General features: G+C 39.9%; 1 protein-coding gene across 2 annotated transcripts in view; it reads right to left on the bottom strand.

Annotated features, from left to right (window-relative positions):
* cpn1 (carboxypeptidase N, polypeptide 1) overlaps positions 1-22,976 on the bottom strand; it is a 150,797-nt gene that overhangs the window by 115,195 nt on the left and 12,626 nt on the right. For both annotated transcript variants that reach the window (XM_031798903.1, XM_031798902.1), the window contains exon 2: positions 7,340-7,536. In XM_031798903.1, the coding sequence (XP_031654763.1) occupies positions 7,340-7,536 (197 nt within the window). The remainder of the gene's footprint in view (positions 1-7,339; positions 7,537-22,976) is intronic.

The following is a 22,976-nucleotide window of genomic DNA, read 5'->3' as shown; positions in this document are numbered from 1 at the left end:
TTATTGCAGGATTGTGATATGTGATTAATCAATGTTGACACTAGTTCATTTTGAATAACAGGTTAACAATTACAACATATTTAAACACATCAGCATCCCAGAGTCGCCTCTTCAATGTTGATGTTGAGACTGGTGTTTTGCAGGTACTATTTAATGAAACTGCCAGTTGAGGACATGTGAGGCGTCTCTTTCCCAAACTAGACACTCTAATGTAGTTGTCCTCTTGCTCAGTTGTGCATGGCGACCACCCACTTCTCTTTCTATTCTGGTTAGAGCCTGTTTGAGCTGTTCTGTGAAGGGAGTAGTACACAGCGTTGTACGAGATCTTCAGTTGCTCTGCAATTTCTCGCATGGGATGGCCTTAATTTCTCAGAACAAGAATAGACGGATGAGTTTCAGAAGAATGTGCTTTGTTTCTGGCCATTTTGAGCCTGTAATCGAACCCACAAATGCTGATGCTCCAGATACTCAACTAGTCTAAAGAAGGCCAGTTTTATTGCTTCTTTAATCAGCCTGACTGTTTTCAGCTGTGCTAACATAATTGGAAACGTTTTCTAATGATCAACTAGCCTTTTAAAATGATCAACTTGGATTAGCTAAAACAACGTGCCATTGGAACACAGGAGTAATGGTTGCTGATAATGGGTCTCTGTACGCAACTGTAGATATTCCATTTAAAAAATCGGCCGTTTCCAGCTACAATATTCATTTACAACATTAACAATGTCTACACTGTATTTATGATCAATTTGATGTTATTTTAATGGACAAAACATTTGCTTTTCTTTCAAAAACAAGTGGCCCCAAACTTTTGAACGGTAGTGTAAGTTAGTCATAAATATTTAAAACACTAAAAGCATTGTATTTGGAACAAATCCTTTACTGAACTCTAATCCTCAACTTAATCTTGTAATGAATAATGTGGATAATGAGCAAGTTAAGGTGACTAAACTGCTTGGAGTATCCCTCGATTATAAACTGTCATGGTGAAAACATGTTAATGCAACAGTAGCTAAGATGGGGGAGAAGTCTGTCCATAATAAAGTGTGGCTCTGCCTCCTTAACAACATTATGAACAAGGCAGGTGACCTCAAACTTTTGAACGGTAGTGTATAACCTATGCATATAGGGTATACCCATAGTCTCTTGGGATATTCATTGGGACCTTGAACGGTAGTGTATAACCTATGCATATAGGATATACCCATAGTCTCTTGGGATATTCATTGGGACCTCTCTCTTCATCTGCAAACAGGCTTTCACAGCTTTCCATATCTAAGGACATAAAACGTGACAAAAAACAGGCTTCATTATACTCAAATTAGACAGAATTTAATATTATGCTGCTATTAGCTCTCTGTCTTCAATATTTAACCTTCTAGGGACTGGAACTGGAGAATCTTTTCATTATGTCCTCCCAAAAAATTACCTACCCTATCCAGTAGCCTACACTCCCTTTACTGACAGCTGTATCTGCAATTTTATCCTCTTCCATGGCTGTTATCAACAAATGCATTTACAATGATTACATCAAGATAGCTAGCTAATACGAAGTTAGCTAGCTGATGACATGTAATTCACATAGCTAAACCGTGTGTAAAGTTACCTAGCTAGCTAGCAGCTCAGTTGAGTTAGCCTACAAACAGGCCTACTGTAGCCAGCTAGTTAGCTAGCTAATAATATGTAGTTGTTTTACATTTTAAACATGTATTTACTTACTTGAATAGGTTCTCCCACTGCATCTGTTTTTTGGGTCCATACAAAAACAAAATAATCGCCAATCTTCTTAATACTTTAGGTGGTACCAAATTGCAGCAATTGCAGCCATGTGGATGAATGGAGACATGGAAGAAAAAATGTGTTGTGACGTTTGACTTTACCAGAGTAATCCACTTTTAATTTCAATAAATACAAATCACAGACTGTCGGCCACACTTGATAACTTGAAAACTAGCCCTTGAAACTAGCAAAGGCAACAACTAGCCAGATGGAAAACAGTGACACACATAACACACAGCACCCCTTCTAAGGGGATGTGGAGGGAGGGTTCTTGAAATGTAACATCCAATCAAACTGTTTTTTGTAACACAAAATTCTAAAGACTTCCAAGGGAGATGTGACAAAGACGTGATTTTGGAGGTATGGCAATGCGAGACTAAGCCACCCAGTGTGTGGGTTGGTAACACTTACATTGGTTGCTCAACTAAACGTTTTGAGATTATGCTGCGGGATTTAGAGGTAATTTGAGGTTTAGTGCGGCGCCCTGCGTCACCGCTCCAAGGGGGAGTTAGAGCATTGATTATGCTTACTGGAAAATACTCTTTCAAAATTAAAAGAAGAGGCAAGTGGAAGGAGAAAAGACAGCATTCAGAGGTCAAGACAGCGCTGCTCTGAGACAAGCAATGGGACTGCTCTTGGTAAATTTCACTGAATCTCTGTTTGGGTATTGGTTAGACTAAAATTAGGGTATGGAAATGTTATGCTCTTAGTACTGTAGCCTACTCCCTACCTTCACATTGTACAGCGCCATATCTTCCTAACGGAAACCCTGAGGGTTTTGTTTTTTAATTTTTCTTGGAATAGAAACACCATTTTATTAATCAAATGAATTAAGCTACTTTTCTTAAAGACAATCCCATATACTGTGCTCTTACAAAAAAGTTTTCAAATTCTCTAGTACAGCGAATATTGAAGACAATCAAATGCTTCTCAAAGATGCCCTTTGGTGGTCAAACTAGCACTAACTAGCATTAATGGCAACACTGGTTGACAATTAAATAATGTGCCATAGAATTTTGCAGCGGACCGCATGGTGTGCAGGAATAACCACTGTAGGGCTGGTATCTATGAAGTCATTATGAATATTATATTTTTCTATAAATACTCTCCAGATGTTTCTGTTATTCTTGGATGGTGAGTGTAACGTGCTGAATTTCATGTTGTATAATTACAAAAAATCGGAATAGTTCCATGATTGATATTACTGTACATTCCTTTTTATTGTTGTGAGTGCCCTTTTCAATGGTGCACACTTCCTTCTCCCCCTGTATTCCCCCTCATAAACATCCCCTGCCCCCCTTACGTCTTACCGTCTACAGTAGTGATGTGGAAGAGGTAGCTTACTGTAAAATTGTCCCATGAAATCAATCAATGTATGTTAAAACAGTTGAGTTTATATGGTTACTGACAATGTATTATAATGGTATCCCTTCATTATATTGTGATATGTATGCATTTCAGTAATTTATGAATGTTTTGTCTTGTACCGTGTGCCTATTGTACATGTTAGATAGCTACTGTATTTTATACTGTACGCTACATCGTCATTGGGGTAGCATGGCTAATCATGTCCACTTTCGATGTGAATTTGTACTTTGCAGAGGAGTTGGCAGATAAGGGCACCACAGCATTTGTTTATGGATGTTTTTCCTGTCATTATCAGAGAAGAAAATATCAACACCAACCCTGATCCTTTTGGTCAGATGTAAGCTGATCAAAACACAATGAGGAGGCAATCTACACCGGTCACAAATGCAGCTGCCACTGCATTGAAGCCAGTGGATGCAGTTTATCATTATGCATTTTGTATCAGAATGTAGACTGGCCCTTGTTGAAGTCTCGTAGATCACTGTATTGGGCTCTTTTTGTCTATAAAGCCCCCTTGCATAAACTTCCGCCATACCTTACCTCATTGTTAACCTATAGATGTACGGCCTACCGGACCCGGACTAAGGGATTGCTAACTCTGGAGGTCCACTGACTTGGGGAAATCTGCTTTTAGTTTTTTTGCACCTACACCTACAATACACTTAAACATTTGAGTAATTGGTGCCTCTAGGGAGGGCTCTCCAACTAACCTGATTCAGCTTATCAACCAGCTAGTTATGGGAATCATGTGTGCTAGATTAGGGTTGGACTGAAAACCTACAGGACGGTAGCTCTCCAGGAACAGGGTTGGAGATCCCTGCTCTAGGGCATTTCAGATGGTTGTTAGGGGACCTATATACTGAAGAATGTAAAATGTTCTTTATTATTGTGTTTTGCTTTTTGTGTGTTGTGTATTTTAATGTGTATATGAATGTGTAATTTAATGTGTTTATTGTATTTTCATGTGTATTACAGGGCATATCTGGAAAAGAGATCTTGGTCTCAGTATTGACTCCCTGTCAAAACAAAGGTTAAATCATATTTTTTAAAGTTATTTTACTGTAACAGTTGCTTGTTTTCCATTTCACTTGATTAAAAGCCCTCAGTAGGCTACACTTACCCTACTGGTTTAACAGCAATACGTTGTCGTGTGTCTTTTATATCTTGGCCATGCAGCCATGTTGCCATTCCATAAAACGTGTTTAAATCATCCATTTGTGAGAGAGCCTTGAATTCAAAATATACTGCACATCCTAAAATATATTCACATTTGCCTGCATACTTCATTTAGCTTGTTCAAGTATCCATCCCCATTTCCAAAGAGCGGTTACCAAAGATGCGCTCCTCCAAATGTTGTCACGCCCTGGTCTTAGTATTTTGTGTTTTCTTTATTATTTTGGTCAGGCCAGTGTGTGACATGGGTTATTTATGTGGTGTGATTTGTCTTGGGGTTTTTGTAGGTTTTGGGATTGTGGTATAGTAGAGTTGTCTAGGTAAGTCTATGGTTGCCTAGAGTGGTTCTCAATCAGAGGCAGGTGTTTATCGTTGTCTCTGATTGAGAACCATATTTAGGCAGCCATATTCTTTGAGTGTTTCGTGGGTGATTGTTCCTGTCTTGTTTGCACTAGATAGAGCTGTTTAGGTTTTTCACTTTATGTTTTTTTTTTTTTTGTATTGTTCGTTATTATCTTTATTAAAGATGTATCGAGATAACCATACTGCATTTTGGTCCGATCCCTGCTACACCTCCTCTTCAGAGGAAGAGGAAGAAAACCTTAACAAATGTATTTAAATTATTCAGTCCTATAATGCAGTATCAATGGTAGGCCTAGGCTATATCTTGCTTACTAAGAACGTGCCTCATGTATAAAATAACATTTACCGGAGCCTAGTATTTTTTTGTATCTTAGGATAAGGGCATGTAGGACATACTCATAGTAGCCAATTACAACGTTGACTGCCAACACATATTGAGCACACACTGGATATTTTTTTTTACTCTTGCTATTACTCGTCATTGTAGCCTATAATATTAAATAAACGAAGGACTAAGACGAGAATATTATGTGCCACAGCCGAATTGGAGTAGATGTCAACGCAAAGGCTGTCAATAACCTACAGAACTTGAGACAAGCACATGCAATATTAAGCCTTAAAACACTTTGATCGGCCAGTGAGTAACCAGCCCTTGTCACATCTACAACTAATTTATTCATCAAAACCTAGCCCTTTTGCATCAACGCCAGCTATTGCGCTCATAATATGAAAAAATAAATAGTTCTGACACACCCCTGGACTTATAGCGCTACCAACAGTGCTAAGATTTACCATTGTTAAAAGAGGCCTCAGAGCAGGCGAATACACAGCTTCTATCGATGAAATTAAAGTGTGCTCGTTCTAGCTTGTGGTGAGGAGATTTTGGAGGTTTATGACAAAATGTATTGTTGTTAATATAGTAATGACTATATACAGTGGCAGAGCTAGGTGAATTGCCCATTAAAATATGTATGTACAAGCACAGAACAGCCGTGTCTTCAATTATAACTTTGGTTGTCATGCCCAAAAAATGCAGAATGAATGCACCCAGTGAGAGACAGCAGGACAGGTGTATAGTTGCAGTTAAAATTATTGGCACCCTGACACTTTACAATGAGTGCAATGGAGCAGAATGTTCTGTTTTTTCTTTTCAAAATTGGGTGAATGGATATTTTGACCCTGTATTTTGACGCAGTAAACGATAATCAGTTGCCTCCAACCAAATTACAGTATTTTGAATTAAATAATTTAGTCCAGGTCATTATTTGACTTTAAAGTGGAATACATGTGTGAACACCAAACGTTTTTTTCAATTTCAACTTATTTTAAAAGAAATAGTAAATCCTGCAAGGGTGCCAATATATTATAGCGCAACTGTATCACCCAGAAAACCTTCCTGACTGAACTTTTACGATATGGATTCAGTGTATTTTCCGTGTCAGTTGTGCCTCTGCTAAGGATTTCAGCTATGGTCAATAAAAATCTTAAGCTAAGGGGGATACTATTTGACCTTGGCCAGTGCTGTTGATTTCTTGCTGTAGCCTACAATTCTGAGCTTCCAGAATTACAACAGTGAATTCTAGGCGATAGTGATATGGATTGTAATATGTCACTGGACAATGACAATGTTTCCACTTTAGTGATAGATGTTAGCAACAGATGAAGGGGTGTGCTAATTCAAACAATTTAAGTTGTTATAGCAAGTGGCAAATAAATGCTAGTGTCACTCAAAACTGAGAAGGTGGTAATGAGGAAAAGTACAGGGATAGGTTTCCACACAGACAACATTTCCTAACACACAACATTTCCTAACACACTTCTATGGAAGGCCCACCTCTGCAAATTCATGATTAGTCTAAATAATCCATGACGCTATCCAGTGCATCATAAAAATTGTTTCTCAAAATACCAGACAGATTTAATATTGTAATTTATTTAACATTTTGTGCCAGTTTCCCGGAAACAGATTAAGCCTAATCCTTTATTTAATTGCTAAGCCTCTCTCATGGACAAACTATGTAAACATAAATGGTACTGTAGAATCTGTAAAGTGACTATGGAAACATTGGATAATGAGCAGCAGTTGTTCCAGTGCTTGGGCCTTTTGTCAAATGTTATTTGGAAGTATCAGGATAGTGCGAGGGTGTTTCTTAAACTGGGGATGTGGATACGCTGCTATTTCTCCCACAGCAGACACATTAAATATCAAACTTAGCCACGCTTGAAATATCAAACATTGCCGTAGCCAGTTGGCAAGCATGAGAATATGTCTCTTTTGCCAGTCATTTTTAAAGAACAACTGCACCTAAAAACCGACTTCTCATTGGGAAACAGCATATAGATATGAGTCAGAAACATTATTTTACTGTCAAAATCGACTACAAAGTGTAAAAAGGATCATTTGGGTCAAAAAGTCAGTCTCATCTAAAACATCACAACATAAATTGTAATCATCAATCAATTGCAGCTGCACATGACCCAATCGTAATGCCTGTGATAAATTTGGCTGTGAGTTTTCATTTGCGTCTCCCCTAGAACTTAATTGAGTGTCTGACCAAATTATGCAAGATTTTTGTTCTGGGTTAATCATGACAGTCATGAGAGACTAGTGTGTTCACAACATCAATACAACTGTGATGAACATCACAGTCAGTACCTGCTTGGCAGCCACTTCATAACCATCTGGGTTCATGGTAGGCAGGATGTGGATGCGCGTGTCATGGATGAGGCGTGTGATCCTCTGGTTTCCGGCCCGGTATTCCTCACATAGGAACTGGGAGAGCTGGATCAGCAGCTCCCGACCCAGCACCTCGTTTCCGTGCATGTTCCCCACATACTTGAACTCAGGCTCCACTGAAAAACAAGAGTCAGGTGGCTGGAGGTCAGGAGGGCAAATTAATGAAAGGTCATAGATGCTCACATCCGCTTAAAGTGCTGTGCGTGTAGAAAACTAAAACAAGCAACCCCTCACCCCCACACTACCCATTAACCCTCCCCGGCTACTCAGGCTGCCACTCCATTTCTGCAGTTTTGTTTTTGTCAGAACACTGTGGAGCAAGAGCAAGAGCAATGTTATGCAAAGCGCCCGTTGACCCTGTTAGATGTTTAGAGAATTGGTGTGTGTGTTAAGCCACAATTTTGTCATGTTCTGACACGTTTCTTCAGTAGAATCCATCCCTTAGGCCTTTCACTGTGACACAGCACCATTTGATCAAGTGAGTTGTTGAACTGACAACATAGTATCTCTTGAATGTAATATTGATTCAATAGAAACACAAACAGTACATCAGCCAACAAAAGACAAAGAACAAGTGACATGATTGGATTATTTAGCTAGTGTCACCTGTTTCATGTAGGTAAATACAAACTTATTAGGTTAGCAACTTACCAGGATAGACGTTTACCCCAAAAGGTATTGGATTACTTTATGACTTCATTCATGCTAATAGGGTGGACAGATCTCCAGTTCTCCTTATGGGAATTGAGCCCTAACTTTTCCAACAGATATGCTGCTAAAAAAGTAGCTTTTTATCCACCATTCTTACGTTGGACAATGTTGGAGACTGGAGAGCACTTGCAGCAAGCACAATTGCAACTTTGATTGTCTTCTAACATTGCAAGACAGTCAAGTGAGTTTTAATATTGTGAGTTTTAATATAATACTGCTGAATGGCTAAATTGCAATGTGAATGTAGTGCTGTGTATGTATTTTTATATCTGTTATGTAGTTTTTATTTTGTTTAATTTTTGGACCCCAGAGTAGCTGCTGCCTTGGAATATACAGTACAATATCAGGTATTTCTACAGCTGCACTGTTGAAAGCATCTTGACTGGTTGCATTTCTGCTTGGTATGGCAACAGCACCACCCTTGATCGCATGCCGCTACAGAGGGTGGTGCGGACAGCCCAGTGGGGCAGAGCTCCCTGCCATCCAGAACCTTTTATATTAGGCAGTGTGAAAGGAAAGCCCGGAAAATAACTACACTCCCACCCAAGCTATAGACTGTTCTCGCCGATTCCTCACGGCAAGCGGTACCAGTCTATCAAGTCTGACACCAACAGGTTCCTGAACATTATTTTTTTTTGCACTGTCTCTATACACAATCACAGGACTCTATTCCCTGTTTATTATCTATGCATAGTCACTCTACCCCTACCTACATGCACAAATTACCTCGACTAACCTGTACCCCCGCACATTGACTCTGTACCGGTACATGTATATAGCCTTATTATTGTTATTTTATTGTGTTTCTTTTATATAAATCTTTTTTTAACATTCGTTTATTGAGTAAATATTTTCTTAACTCTATTTTTTTTAAACTGCATTGTTTGTTAAACAAGTCAATGCCCCATAATTTAGCCCCATAATTTCTTTTCTGTCCACAGTTCCTGTTTTTCAGTTCTTTCACCGTGTCATGGAACACTCACACATCCCTCAATTCTACTAAGAAAGGCCTTTCAGCAAAAAAAATGCAAGCTCAGCCCTGGTCAAAAGTGTTACCACAGGAACTCCCAGCTGTCAAGCTTTTGTCACAGTGGAGGGTGGTGTTAAAAACAGGTATATCACTACATTTGTCAAACTGCATCCATTTTGGATAGTAATTGTTTATTATGAACCTATTTTACTTAAATTCAGTGTATAGAAAATAAACAAACAGGCAAACATGCTCACAATAAATGCTGATTCAGTTGTGGTCCACAACAAGCCTACTAGCAAATAGAAGTACAGTGGACTATTTCTCCTATACTAAGCACAATATGTAGAAATCACTCCGTCATTGCCTCGTTGCTAAAACTCAGACTTTTCTGTTTATATGACAAAACAAGAAATGTATAGTGTAGAGAAGCATTGCACCATCTAAACCACTGAAAATCATATTTCCTTTAGACCTATTCCATTTGACTATCAGTTTTCCAAAACACTAAATCACAGCACAAAATAAAACTGCTTCAAATTAGAGAGTCAAATTATGAGTTTACATTTCATCTCACCAGGAAAAGCCACCACCCCCTTCAGATAACAGCAATATATGACATTTCAAAAAATATTCTCACTCTTCTTTTACGATATACAAAGAAACAAAACTAACTAATAAATATACATCTTGAGATGATTGAAAAACATGAATTTAGTACAAGAGATTAGGACAATTATCTTGCAATATCATACCTACAAAACTAAGGACCTGATACTGACACATCAGCACAAAAGATTGTCACCTGTGATGCCTCAGCACTCGCCCTTGGAGCTGTTTTGCCTCAAGTGCATGGAGGCATGGAACGGCCAGTGGTTCTTGCCTCATGGGCCTTGTCTCCGACTGAACAAAAGTACTCTGTGGGAGAGCGGGAGGCCCTGGTTTGCATGTGGGTGTGCGAGCGCTGGCACTTGTACTTGTATGGCAGACCATTCAAACTCCGCACAGACAATCATGCCATCACAGCACTGCTGGCCACACAGGGTTCTGGACACAAGCCTCTACGGCTTTTCAGATGGGTAGACCATCTGAACCAGTATAATTTTGATCTTGAGTTCACCCTGGGATGCCATAATGTTGTGGCTGACCTGCTATCCAGAGCGATGTCACCTGCATCAATGGTGTGCAATGGTGTGCATGTCCTGAAAACACGAGTGCTTTACATGGCACACGAGGGGAACCTGGGCATCGTTAAGGTGAAGCAACGATGCAGGGATAAGGCCTGGTGAGAAAATATTGACAGAGACATTGAGTCCCTTGTGAAGGACTGCACAGCATGCCTGATGAGTGGAAAATCGGCCAGACACCAGTGAAATGGCCAACGGCTCCCTGGGACCACCTGGAGGTGGATATCTGTGGAGAGTAGGGGAACCAGTATACTGGTCATTCATGACTTGAATTTGAAATAGGCAGAAGCCGTGCCATTGTCCCCTACCCCCTCACAGATGATCATCCGAACACTAGATAAGCTGTTCTGTCAGTGGGGGTTGCCCAACACCATTATGACAGACAATGGCCCCAGTTTTTCTCTAATTATTTGTCTGTGTACCTTGAAAAGCAATCCATCAAGCACATCCGGGACGGCTGTGCACCACCCTCAAGCAAACGGTGGTGGTGGGGGGGTGGAACGCTTGAACAGGACCCTGAAGGAAGGAATACGGGCCTACTTGGCTGTGGAGCGACCTTTTGATGTGGCTCTGTGCCTTACCCTACTCACATCAGGGCTACCAAGCACTCCACAACTGGGGCGTCTCCAGCCTCCCTGATGATTGGCAGGGAACTGAAACTCCCTTTGGACAGCCTCTGCCCAAAACAAAAGAACAGCAGCCAGGCAAGCCCATGTTAAAGTTGCACAGCAATGGATGAAACAACATTATGACACGTCTCACAGAGTGAAACAAGCAAGTCTGAAAGCCCAGGACTGGGTACGGATCAGGATGTTACATAGACTCCAGAATGTTATGAAGAGTGATCAGATGAATTGCAAATAATTGCATCCATCGGAACAAGCTCTCCACATTTTGATCCAAGCCCCTGAGAGTGGAACGACAGCTAGGGCCTGCAACATTCAAACTTCAGGATGGATCCCACTGGCATTCAAATCACCTCAGAAAGGTCCATTGCCTGTGGGGGATCCTTTACTGACCCGTCTGTCCACAACTCACCATGGGCAGGAGCAAGGTCAAGGGGCTCACGCACCTCCACCCCTATATCAGGCTCAGTTCAGGGCCTGTCCACCAGTCAAACCTGAAATGCCTGCAGTTCCCCTGCCACCAGTCACACCAGCTGCACCTCTGAACACTGGGAGACCCCAACGGGTTATAGCTCCTCCCTCGCTGCTTAATCCCACCACAGTGTCCGATTTCAAATATGCTTTACAGCAAAAGCACCACAAACGATTATGTTGGGTCACCACCAAACAACAATAAACACAGCCATTTTTTCCAGCCAAAGATAGCAGTCACAAAAAGCACAAATAGAGATAAAATTCATCACTAACCTTTGATGATCTTCATCAGATGACACTCATAGGACTTCTTGTTAAACAATACATGCATGTTTTGTTTGATATAGTTCATATTTATATCAAAATATGAGTTTACATTGGCGCGTTACATTCACTAGTTCCAAAAACATCCAGTGATTTTGCATAGCCACATCATTCAACAGAAATACTCATCATAAATGTAGATGATAATACAAGTTATACACATGGAATTATAGATATACCTCTCCTTAATGCAACCGTTGTGTCTGATTTTAAAATAACTTTATGGAATAAGCAAACCATGCAATAATCTGATACAGCGCTCAGAAAAATAGTCAAAATAGCCGCCATGTTGGCGTCAACATAAACAAGAAATTGCATGATAAATATTCCCTTTCCTTTGATCTTCATCAGAAAGCACTCCAGGAATCCCAGGTCCACAATAAATGTTTGTTTTGTTCTATAATGTCTGTTATTTATGTCCAAATACCTCCTTTTGTTAGCGCGTTTGGTATACATATCCAAACGCTCTTTCTGGTCAGACAAAACTTCAAAAAGTTATATTACAGGTCGAAGAAAAATTTCTAACTATGTACAGAATCAATCATTAGGATGTTTTTAACATATAGCTTCAATTAAGTTCCAACCGGAGTATTCATTTGTGTCTTGATGAGCAATGGAACGCAAGTGGATACTATGAGGAATGCGCGTGATCAGAAAATGGCTGACTGCCAGTCACCTGATTATACATTCTGCTCTCATTCAGTCCCACAACACAATAGAAGTCTCATTCAAATTGCTATAGACGGTTCACATCTAGTGGAAGCCCGAGGATGTGCAACATCATTAATATCTCAAGGGGATTTCAATGGGAACTGTTGATTTCTCCTCAGGATTTTGCCTGCCATATGAGTTATGTTATACTCACAGACATCATTCAAATAGTTTTAAAAACTTTAGAGTGTTTTCTATCCAATAATAATATGCCTATATTAGCAACTGAGACTGAGGAGCAGGCCGTTCACTTTGGGCAATTTATTCATCCAAGCTACTCAATACTGCCCCCCAGCCGTAAGAAGTTAAGAACAAATTCTTTACAATGACAGCCAACCCAGGCCAAACCTGGACCACTTGTGCACCACCCTATGGGACTCCCAATCACAGCTGGATGTGATGACTGCAGTGATGCCTCTTGCACTGAGATGTGGTGCCTAGACAGACCACTGCGCCAACTCAGGAGCCCTAAAGTAACCAAATCCCTTACCTAACCTTAACCATTTTAAATGTCAACTTTGATTTGGTAGGGACATCCAAAGGATCTTGAATAGCACGTAAATGTGACTGTTTATCATCTGAGAGCTGTATCCAGGAATACCCGGCAGGGGACACAAGATAAGAGAGACTGGTGTGAGAGACAGACAGTGGCCTGACCATGGAATCAGGAATTGGAATACAATTATGATATAGCCTGACAATAGATCACAGAAAAGGTTATTTTCTGATGGAAATATTGCTGCTCTCCGATCGCCACTTGACCATACCTGTGCATAGTTCCCTCTTCTCACAAGGAACACATTTGCCTCAAGGACCCACAAGGTCTGCCATGATGGACTTTCTGCCATTTAGAATTTTTCAAAACACTTAGCATTCAGAAAGTATTTCTACATTTTCTTAGGTTACAGCCTTATTCTAAAATGGATACAAATTTTACAACATTTCTCATCAATCTACACACAATACTTCAAAATGACAAAGTGAAAACAGATTTTTTTAACAAATAATAAACAAATAAAAAACAGAAATACCTTATTTACATAAGTATTCAGACCCTTTGCTATGAGAGTCGAAATTTAGCTCGGTGCATGCTTTTTCCAATGATCATCCTTGATTGGAGTCCACCTGTGGTGAATTCAGTTGATTTGACATGATTTGGAAAGGCACATACCTTGAGTGGCCCAGCCAGAGCCCGGACTTGAACCCGATTAAATATCTCTGGAGAGACCTGAAAATAGCTGAGAATCAACGCTCCCCATCCAACCTGACAGAGCTTGAGAGGACCTGCAGAGAAGAATTGGTGAAACTCCCCAAATACAGGTGTGCCAAGGTTGTAGTGTCATACCCAAGAAGACTCAAGGCTGTAATTGCTGCCAAAGGTTCCTCAACAAACTACTGAGTAAAGGGTCTGAATACTTATGTAAATGTGATATTCCCATTTCTTTTTTTAATAGATTTGCAAAAGAATATATAAAAAATGTTGCATTGTCATTATGGGGTGTTGTGTGTAGATTGATGAGGGAAAAAAACATTTGGTCCATTTTAGAATAAGGCTGTTACGTAACAAAATATGGAAAAAGTAATGGGGTCTGAATACATTCTGAATGCACTGTAGATACACACATACAAACATGTAAGGCAGAGGTGGGCATCTCCAGTCATCGGGGGCCTGATTGGTGTCACACCTTTTCTCTATCCCTAGCAAACACAGCTGATTAATCAAATTGCATTCTAAACTGAAGATCATGATTGTAATATTTGTGTTGTGGAGAAATGACCAGGCAGGAAAGGGGAGGACAGTAGGTTTCGTTGAGTCAAAAACACCCTCGTGCTCTACAGCCCCCGGCCCAATAGTGCACATCTGCATTTCCTATTAGGTGTATTAACATATCACTGCCGTAATACATTACCGCTTAGTAACAGCATAGTAACTAATCTAAACAGATGTAGATCACAGATACTACAATGATTAGGTAATTATTGGAGTCAGGCTGGTAACTCTAATGAACTTATCCTCTGCAGCAGAGGTAACTGTGGGTCTTCCTTTCCTCTGGCGGTCCTCATAAGAGCCAGCTTCATCATAGTGCTTGATAGATTTTGCAACATGAAAAAAAAAAGTTCTTGAACTTTTCTGGACTGACTGACCTTTGTGCAAAGGGTGGCAACTTTGAAGAATATAAAATGTAAAATATATTGTGATTTATTTAACACTTTTTTGGTGACCACATGATTCCATGTGTTATTTCATAGCTTTGATGTCTTCACTATTATTCTACAATGTTGAAAATAGTATAAAATAAAGAAAATCCCTGGAATGACTAGGTGTGTCCAAACTTTTGACTTATACTGTGTATGTGACTTGTTTCAGGAAACTAGGCGTATGTCGAAAGCCACTACATCAAATGAGAGGCTTTTGATCGTTTCTTGTAATTCCATTTTTAAATGCATTTTTTGGTAGAAATGCCTTCTGGAACATGTGAACTTTCATGTGCCTTAATAACAAACTTGTATGCATCGGTAAATACAAATCAAATGGTTAAATTACGAGCCTAGTTGGTTTAGCCACGGAAAAAGTCAGCAACCTTCCCGCTAGCCATGATTGGCTGAGATAATGAATGGGCTGGACATGCTGAGAGATGAGTTCAGATTGGTCTGCCATGTAGCACCTTCTGTCTATAACATAAGCTACTCAGTATGTGTAGAAAATCCTTCTACTGCAGCTTTTTTTAAGACATCATGGAGAGCTGAAAAATGTTTCCAAATCTTCTCAATAACATTGCTGCCCTAAATTTACAAGGTGCTATCGACAAAGGTCAGTAGGAAAACATTGTGAATGACTACTTTCTGGAGGACGATCGGGCCATGCTGTCTCTCTCTGACTCTGAAAATGAATCAGATGATGAGGAATTCCCTGATTTAGGTAAAAACATTTATTGAACCAGACATTGTGTCTACATGGAACTCTATTCCACATCAGGTAACTGATGCAAGTAGTATCCGATTCAAAAAAACAGATAAAAATACACCTTATGGAACAGCAGGGACTGTGAAGAGATATAGACACACGTACACATGGATTTATTGTAGATGTATGATAGTGGAGTAGTGGCCTGAGGGAAAACAATAAAGTGTATTGGATAAAGTGTTATGAAATGGAATGTCATGTAATACTTTAAACTGTATGTAACGGCATTAATGTTGCTGGACCCCAGATAGAATAGCTTGGCAGCAGCTAATGGGGATCCTTAATAAATACATACAAATCCCACAGCTAATTGGATTGGAGGATGGTACGATGCTGGTGGAAAGCTATGGCTGGCAACAACGCCTGACTACGTACTTCAGGCTGCTGCCACAGATCAAGCTGTACCAGCACTCCAGGTGAATATAATCTTAATATCTAAACTTGGGAGGTAAATTTATGTTACGCAAGGTTGTAATGTCTTGAAATGTTTTTTTTTGCTATTTTCCTGTTTTTACAGCCTCTGGAGCCTGGTGTTGTTGTCACCAAAGAGCATTCGGACTCAGTCGGGACCAGGTTTCAGCTGTTGAGCAATGCTGACGTCCTTCCTCCCATAGATGGTCTGCCTGTGCAAGCAGCACCTGGACTGGACACAACTAGACAAACTTATTTGAGAAATCAGGGAGTTTTGCGGGCATTGACATCACATGCCTTGCACCAAAGGGCAGGGGGCAGGACAGAAACTGGCTCTGTATCCTGTGCATGTGACAAATAAACTTTTTTTATTTACACTACCCTTCAGGGTTACTTAGAAGTTTACTTGTTTTTGAAAGAAAAACACATTTTTTGTCCATTAAAATAACATAACATTTATCTGAAATACAACATAGACATTGTTAATGTTGTAAATTACTATTGTAGCTGGAATTGTTTTACAGAATATCTACATAGGCGTCCAGAGGCCCATTATCAACAACCATCACTCCTATGTTCCAATGGCACGTTGTGCTAGCTAATCCAAGTTTATAATTTTTAAAGGCTAATTGATCATTAGAAAGCATTTGCAATGATGTTAGCACAGCTGAAAAATGTTGTGCTGATTAATGAAACTGGCCTTTTTTAGACTAGTTGAGTATCTGGAGCATCAGCATCTGTGGGTTCAATTACAGGCTCAAAATGGCCAGAAACAAAGCACTTTCTTCTGAAACTCATCAGTCTATTCTTGTTCTGAGAAATGAAGGCTATTCCATGCGAGAAATTGCCAAGAAACTGAAGATTTCGTACAACGCTGTGTACTACTCCCTTCACAGAACAGTGCAAACTGTCTCTAACCAGAATAGAAAGAGGAGTGGGAGGCCCCGGTTCACAACTGAGCAAGAGGACAATTACATTAGAGTGTCTAGTTTGAGAAACAGACTCCTCACAAGTCCTCAACTGGCAGCTTCATTAAATAGTACCCGCAAAAGACCAGTCTCAATGTCAACTTTGAAGAGGCGACTCCGGGAGGCTGGCTTTCTAGGCAGAGTTGCAAAGAAAAAGCCATATCTCAGACTGGCCAATCAAAAATTTAAATTAAGATGGGCAAAAGAACACAGACACTGGACAGAGGAAGTCTGCCTAGAAGGCCAGCATCCCGGAGTCGCCTCTTCACTGTTGATAAACTTGGATTAGCTAACACAATGTGCCATTGGAACACTGGAGTGATGGTTGCTGATAATGGGCCTCTGTGCGCCTATGTAGATATTCCTTTACAAATTCGCCATTTCCAGCTACAATAGTCATTTACAACATTAACAATGTCAACACTGTATTTCTGATCAATTTGATGTTATTTTATTGGACAAAAAATGTGCTTTTCTTTAAAAAAAATACAATTTCTAAGTGGCCCCAAACTTCTGAATGTTAGTGTATATAGTGTGTGTTTATCAGAGATGGCAATGTGAAGAACAACATGACCTGCACCAAAATCAGATTAGGATATAGGACAAGGACTAAATAAAGTGTATATTTTTACCTGGAGTTTTTCCTTATTGTAAGCTACTACTTATTGTAAGGTTCTACACTACCTTACGTGGCCTCACATGTGAATCCCTAAAGAGATGGGTGGGGCTAAGGGTTAAGAGGGTGGGAACGATGCTGAATCGGTGTAGATAAAGAAGAGCTCTCCAGTAGGTATCCCAAAACATTCAAGGACCATTTGCTCAGAAGTGGGGTTACAATTTTATCAACTTTCAAAGCAGAATTACATTCCCATTGTTCCTCAACTGCATTATATTATATACTATTTTATAGCTCTGAGTCTCTACTTACATAAGACCGATTTGAGGCAGTCGGTCACATATGTATGCAGCAGCATCTACACGTAAACCACTAGATGCTGTTTTTCATTGTGACCTTAGGTTTATTACTTGTAACCATTGTGTTTTGTATCCAGAAGTGGGTTGGGCCTTTTTGTGTGTAAGAAGAGAACAGCATTTTATTGTGTTCATCTACAAAGTCCTCGTGCAAAACCTCCTATGTATCTATCATCATTAATAGGGGCTCCCAAGTGATGCACTAGTCTAAGGCTGTGCCACTCTCCAAAATCAATTTAGACTTCCAAATGACCAAACCCGATCTCAGGCTTGTATAACACTGGAGGCTGTCTCCACAGAGTTGGGTAAAGCTACATTAAAGTATTTTTGCACCCGTTATGTTGAATAATTTAAAGAGCTTTCTGAAATTAGATGTTCTGGCCCCACTTGGTCAGTTCAGAGTAATGATCAGAGACCTCTATGCTGATAAATGTTGTCTGTTTTCCTTAATATGTTTTTACATTTTGAATATTGTATATTGTATGTGTTTGATGTATTTATGCAGTGCTCATCTGTAAAAGAGACCCTAGTCTCAGAATGACTTCCCCATCAAAATAAAGGTTAAATAAACAAATACTTTACTGTACATTACTGTACTGTACCTACTGTACTGCATATTACATTACATTCCTGCACTGCACTATACTTTACCTAACTGTACAATACTTTACAGTGCTAAATTGAACTAAACTGTACCATACTGTACTTTGCTATACTGTACTGTCCTGTACTGAACTATACTGAACTGTACTGAACTGTACTGAACTATACTGTACTGTACTGAACAATATTCTACCTTATTGTACTGTACTTTACTGTACTGAACTAAACTGTAGTGTACTGAACTATATTCAAGTTTACTCTACTGGATCTTGTTTTTCCCCCATTTAAACTGGTCTTGCTCTGGTCATGGTCTCGATACACTGGTCCTTGGTCTGGGTTTCAGAAAGTCTGGGTCTGGATATAATGAGCTTTGGTCTTGACTTCATCGCTGGTACTCACACCAATTTGTGACGGTCTGGCTAAAAATCGGTCGCATGTAGCAAAATTTAAATGGTGTTTTTTACATTGGATAAAAGTAGAGACTCAGAGCTACAAAATGGTATATTATACACTACAGTTGAGGAACAATGGGGAAGTAATTTTGCTTTGAAAGTTGATAAACTTGTAAACTCACTTTTGAGAAAATGGCCTTTGAATGTTTAGTTACTACTATTGGAGAGCCCTTGTTGGTCTACACCGTTTCAGCATCGTTAACACCCTCTTAAACTTTAGCCCCACCCATCTCTTTAAGGTGTGATTCAAATGTACTAACAACAGCAGTCAAGCACCCAAGCTAACTTGCTAGCTACTTCCAGACATCTAAGTGAGAGAGAACAGCTTACTGAAAATTACTCGCTCTAAAGGAGCTGGTTAGGCTTTATGCTATCCAGAGCGTTGACTGCAACCATTGACTCTGACTGCAACTGTGCTGTCAGATTGTCCGTTTGTAAATTCAGAGAGTTTTACATTCAGAGCGTACACTGGACACTCTGACTGATGGGTAGGGTTGATCCCACGTTCTGACCTCACAACGGCAGTCATACACCCAAGCTAACTGGCTAACATTGGCTAGCTTTCAAGCTACTTCCAGATACATAATGAGAGAACACCCGACTCTGATCATTTTAGTCGCCTTAGCAGAGCTGGTTAGGCTATTTTCATGTTATCCAAAGTGTTGGTGACTGTAACTATGCTGCTGGCAACAATTTAATTACGTTTTTTTGCAGACGTTTATTGACACCGGACATATTCAACGGGTGTTCGTAAATCCATCAGTTATTCTATGCTCCCTGGCACACTCAGACGAGAGTGCTCTGAAATCGTAGTAGAATTTACGAATGGACCTGAAATGGTTACTTGCATGGTGGAGTATTTTGTTAAGACATGTAGCGAGCTAGCTAGCAAGGTAAACAATGAACCATAATCCCAACTACAGGTAGCTACCAACCAGGTTCAACATTAGCTAGCTAAGATTAGGCTATAGCTAGCTAAGCAAATGGCTCTGAGATATGAATAATAAGGCCATACACGTAACATTAGCTAGCTAGCTAGGTAAACAATTAACCATAATCACAACTCATGACGTTACTACCCTGCATGAATCTACAGGTAGCTAACCAACAAGGTTCAGTGTTAGCTAGCTAACATTAGGCTATAGCTAGCTAAGCAAATGGCTCTGAGATACGAATAAGGTCATACATGTAACGTTAGCTAGTGAGCCAGCCAGCTAATGTTAGCTAGCTAGCTAGGTAAACAATGAACCATAATCACTACTCATGACGTTACCACCCTGCATGACTCTGCAGGTAGCTAACCAACCAAGTTCAAAGTTAGCTAGCCAAGCAAATGGCTCTTTCTGTCAAAATTAGAAACATGTAATATCTGAAAATATAGCTAGCTAGACTACCTTACCCATATGCATCATTCATGGTTGGACGCGTCTTCTATCGGATGCCATGGTTGCCCTTAGTTTGAAGATGTAATCCGGAGACAGGTATTTTCTCCATCACTTTAGCTATCATACTCGAATTCCACTGAATTTAAAACTCAGTCCTCCAGAAAGTGGAGAGCAACACTTTTGCAGTTTTAATACCCAATACATAAAAATAAAAAAAGCTGTGTTAGACAGGATTACCTGGACATACTGACCAGCTCAAATACACAGAAGCGTGCTAAATGGCACACCAATCCAAACTTATTTCTCGGTATGTCCAGCCCACTCATTATCTCTGCCAATCATGGCTAGCGTGAAGGTTGCTCACTTTTTCTTTGGCTAAACTAACTAGGCTCGTAATTTAACAATTGTATTCGTATATACAGATTGCATGCAAGTTTGTTATTAAGGCACATGGAAGTTCACATGTTCGAGAAGGCATTTCTGCCAAAAAAACAACATTTTGATTTTAAAAAAAGTTTACTTTCAAATAGCTCTCCTGTGAAGTAGTGACCCATGACATATGCCTAGTTTCCTGAAACGGGTCGCATTTTATACACTTCAGGAAAAAATGTAGAATATTGAGAGGCATGGTCAGCAGGGGGCTCCATTTCCTCCAAGAATGACTTGAATTGTCATGCCCAAGCTTCATTGGGTCACAGCAGCAATAATGTTTAAGATATCAACCTAATGTATCATGCATTTAAAGATCTTGTTTTGCAAGTCATAAAATGTGGTTCAGGTACAACATAACAACAACAATCTCTCATTGTCTAGCCAGAGCCTCTTTGGGATAGGCGTAATGCTAGCTCCCGGCCTCGACAACATCCGGTGAAATTGCAGAGCACGAAATTCAAATGACAAAAATCGTAATATTAAACGTTCATGAAAATACAAGCGTCATACATAATTTAAAAGCTTAACCTCTCTAGGGTATGTGGGACGCTAGTGTCCCATCTGGCCAACATCCAGTTGGGGGTGTCCTCGGATGGGGCCACAGTGTCTCCTGACCCCTCCTGTCTCAGCCTCCAGTATTTATGCTGAAGTAGTTTATGTGTCGGGGGGCTAGGGTCAGTTTGTTATATCTGGAGTACTTCTCCTGTCCTATTCGTGTCCTGTGTGAATCTAAGTGTGCGTTCTCTAATTCTATCCTTCTATCCTCTTTCTTTCTCTCTCTCGGAGGACCTGAGCCCTAGGACCATCTCCCAGGACTACCTGACATGATGACTCCTTGCTGTCCCCATTCCACCTGGCCGTGCTGCTGTTCCAGTTTCAACTGTTCTGCCTTATTATTATTCGACCATGCTGGTCATTTATGAACATTTGAACATCTTGGCCATGTTCTGTTATAATCTCCACCCGGCACAGCCAGAAGAGGACTGGCCACCCGACATAGCCTGGTTCCTCTCTAGGTTTCTTCCTAGGTTTTGGCCTTTCTAGGGAGTTTTTCCTAGCCACTGTGCTTCTACACCTGCATTGCTTGCCGTTTGGGGTTTTAGGCTGGGTTTCTGTACAGCACTTTGAGATATCAGCTGATGTACGAAGGGCTATATAAATACATTTGATTTGATTTGATCCAGTGAGGTTGCAGAGCGCCAAATTCAATTACAGAAATGCTCATTATAAAAATTCAGAAAACAACACATATTTTACATCGGTTTAAAGATGAACTTCTTGTTAAACCAACCACAGTATCATATTTATAAAATGCTTTTCGGCGAAAGCATACCTAGCCCAGAACATACCTAGCCCAGAACATAGCCCAGTTGACAAATTATTACAGAAGTAGAGATCAAATTAATCCCTTACCTTTGATGATCTTCATATGGTGGAAATCAGAAGACATTAATTTACTCAATAAATGTTCCTTTTGTTCGATGAAGTCTCTTTATATCAAAAAACCTACGTTTTGTTAGCGCATTTCCTTCAGTAATCCACAGGCTCAAACTCAAAACAATCAGACAAAAAAATCCAAATTGTATTCGTAAAGTTCATAGAAACCTCTCAAACGATGTTTATATTCAAGCCTCAGGTTATTTTTTTGCCTAAATTAGCTATAATATTTCAACCGGACAACAACGCCGTCAATATAAATGATAAAAAAGAAATGCACATGCGCCTGAAAAAACTCTGCGTCATGTTACGGTCCACTCGTTCAGACTGGTCTTACTCCCTCATTTATAAGAATACAAGCCTGAAACGATTTCTAAAGACTGTTGACATCTAGTGGAAGGCATAGGAACTGCAAATGAAGTTCTAAGTCAATGGATACTGTAATGGCATTGAATAGAAAACTACAAAATCAACACAAAAAAAACTTCCTGAATGGATTTTTCTCAGGTTTTCGCCTGTTAAATCAGTTCTGTTATACTCACAGACACTATTTTAACAGTTTTGGAAACTTTAGAGTGTTTTCTACCCAAATCTACCAGTTATATGCATATCATATCTTCTGGACCTGAGTAGCAAGCCGTTTAATTTGGGCATGCTTTTCATCCAAAATTCCGAATGCTGCCCCATACCCTAGAGAGGTTAACTTCTTATTAATCCAGCCGCTTTGTCAGATTTCAAAAAGGCTTTAAGGCAAAAGCACCCCATGTGATTATCTGAGGACAGTGGGGAATGGACCCCTAATGAACCAGAATAATTACAATTGAGTTTCACCAGCTTCACTGCTGAACCCCTAATAATGACTGAGGAAAAAATACAATAGGGTTTCACCAGTTTCACTGCTTGAACCCTAAATACACAATGTTGGATT

Source organism: Oncorhynchus kisutch, linkage group LG20 (genome assembly GCF_002021735.2).
Source record: "Oncorhynchus kisutch isolate 150728-3 linkage group LG20, Okis_V2, whole genome shotgun sequence".
NCBI lineage: Eukaryota > Metazoa > Chordata > Actinopteri > Salmoniformes > Salmonidae > Oncorhynchus > Oncorhynchus kisutch.
Note: the sequence above shows the minus strand (reverse complement) of the source record. Positions and strands in the feature narration are given on the sequence as shown.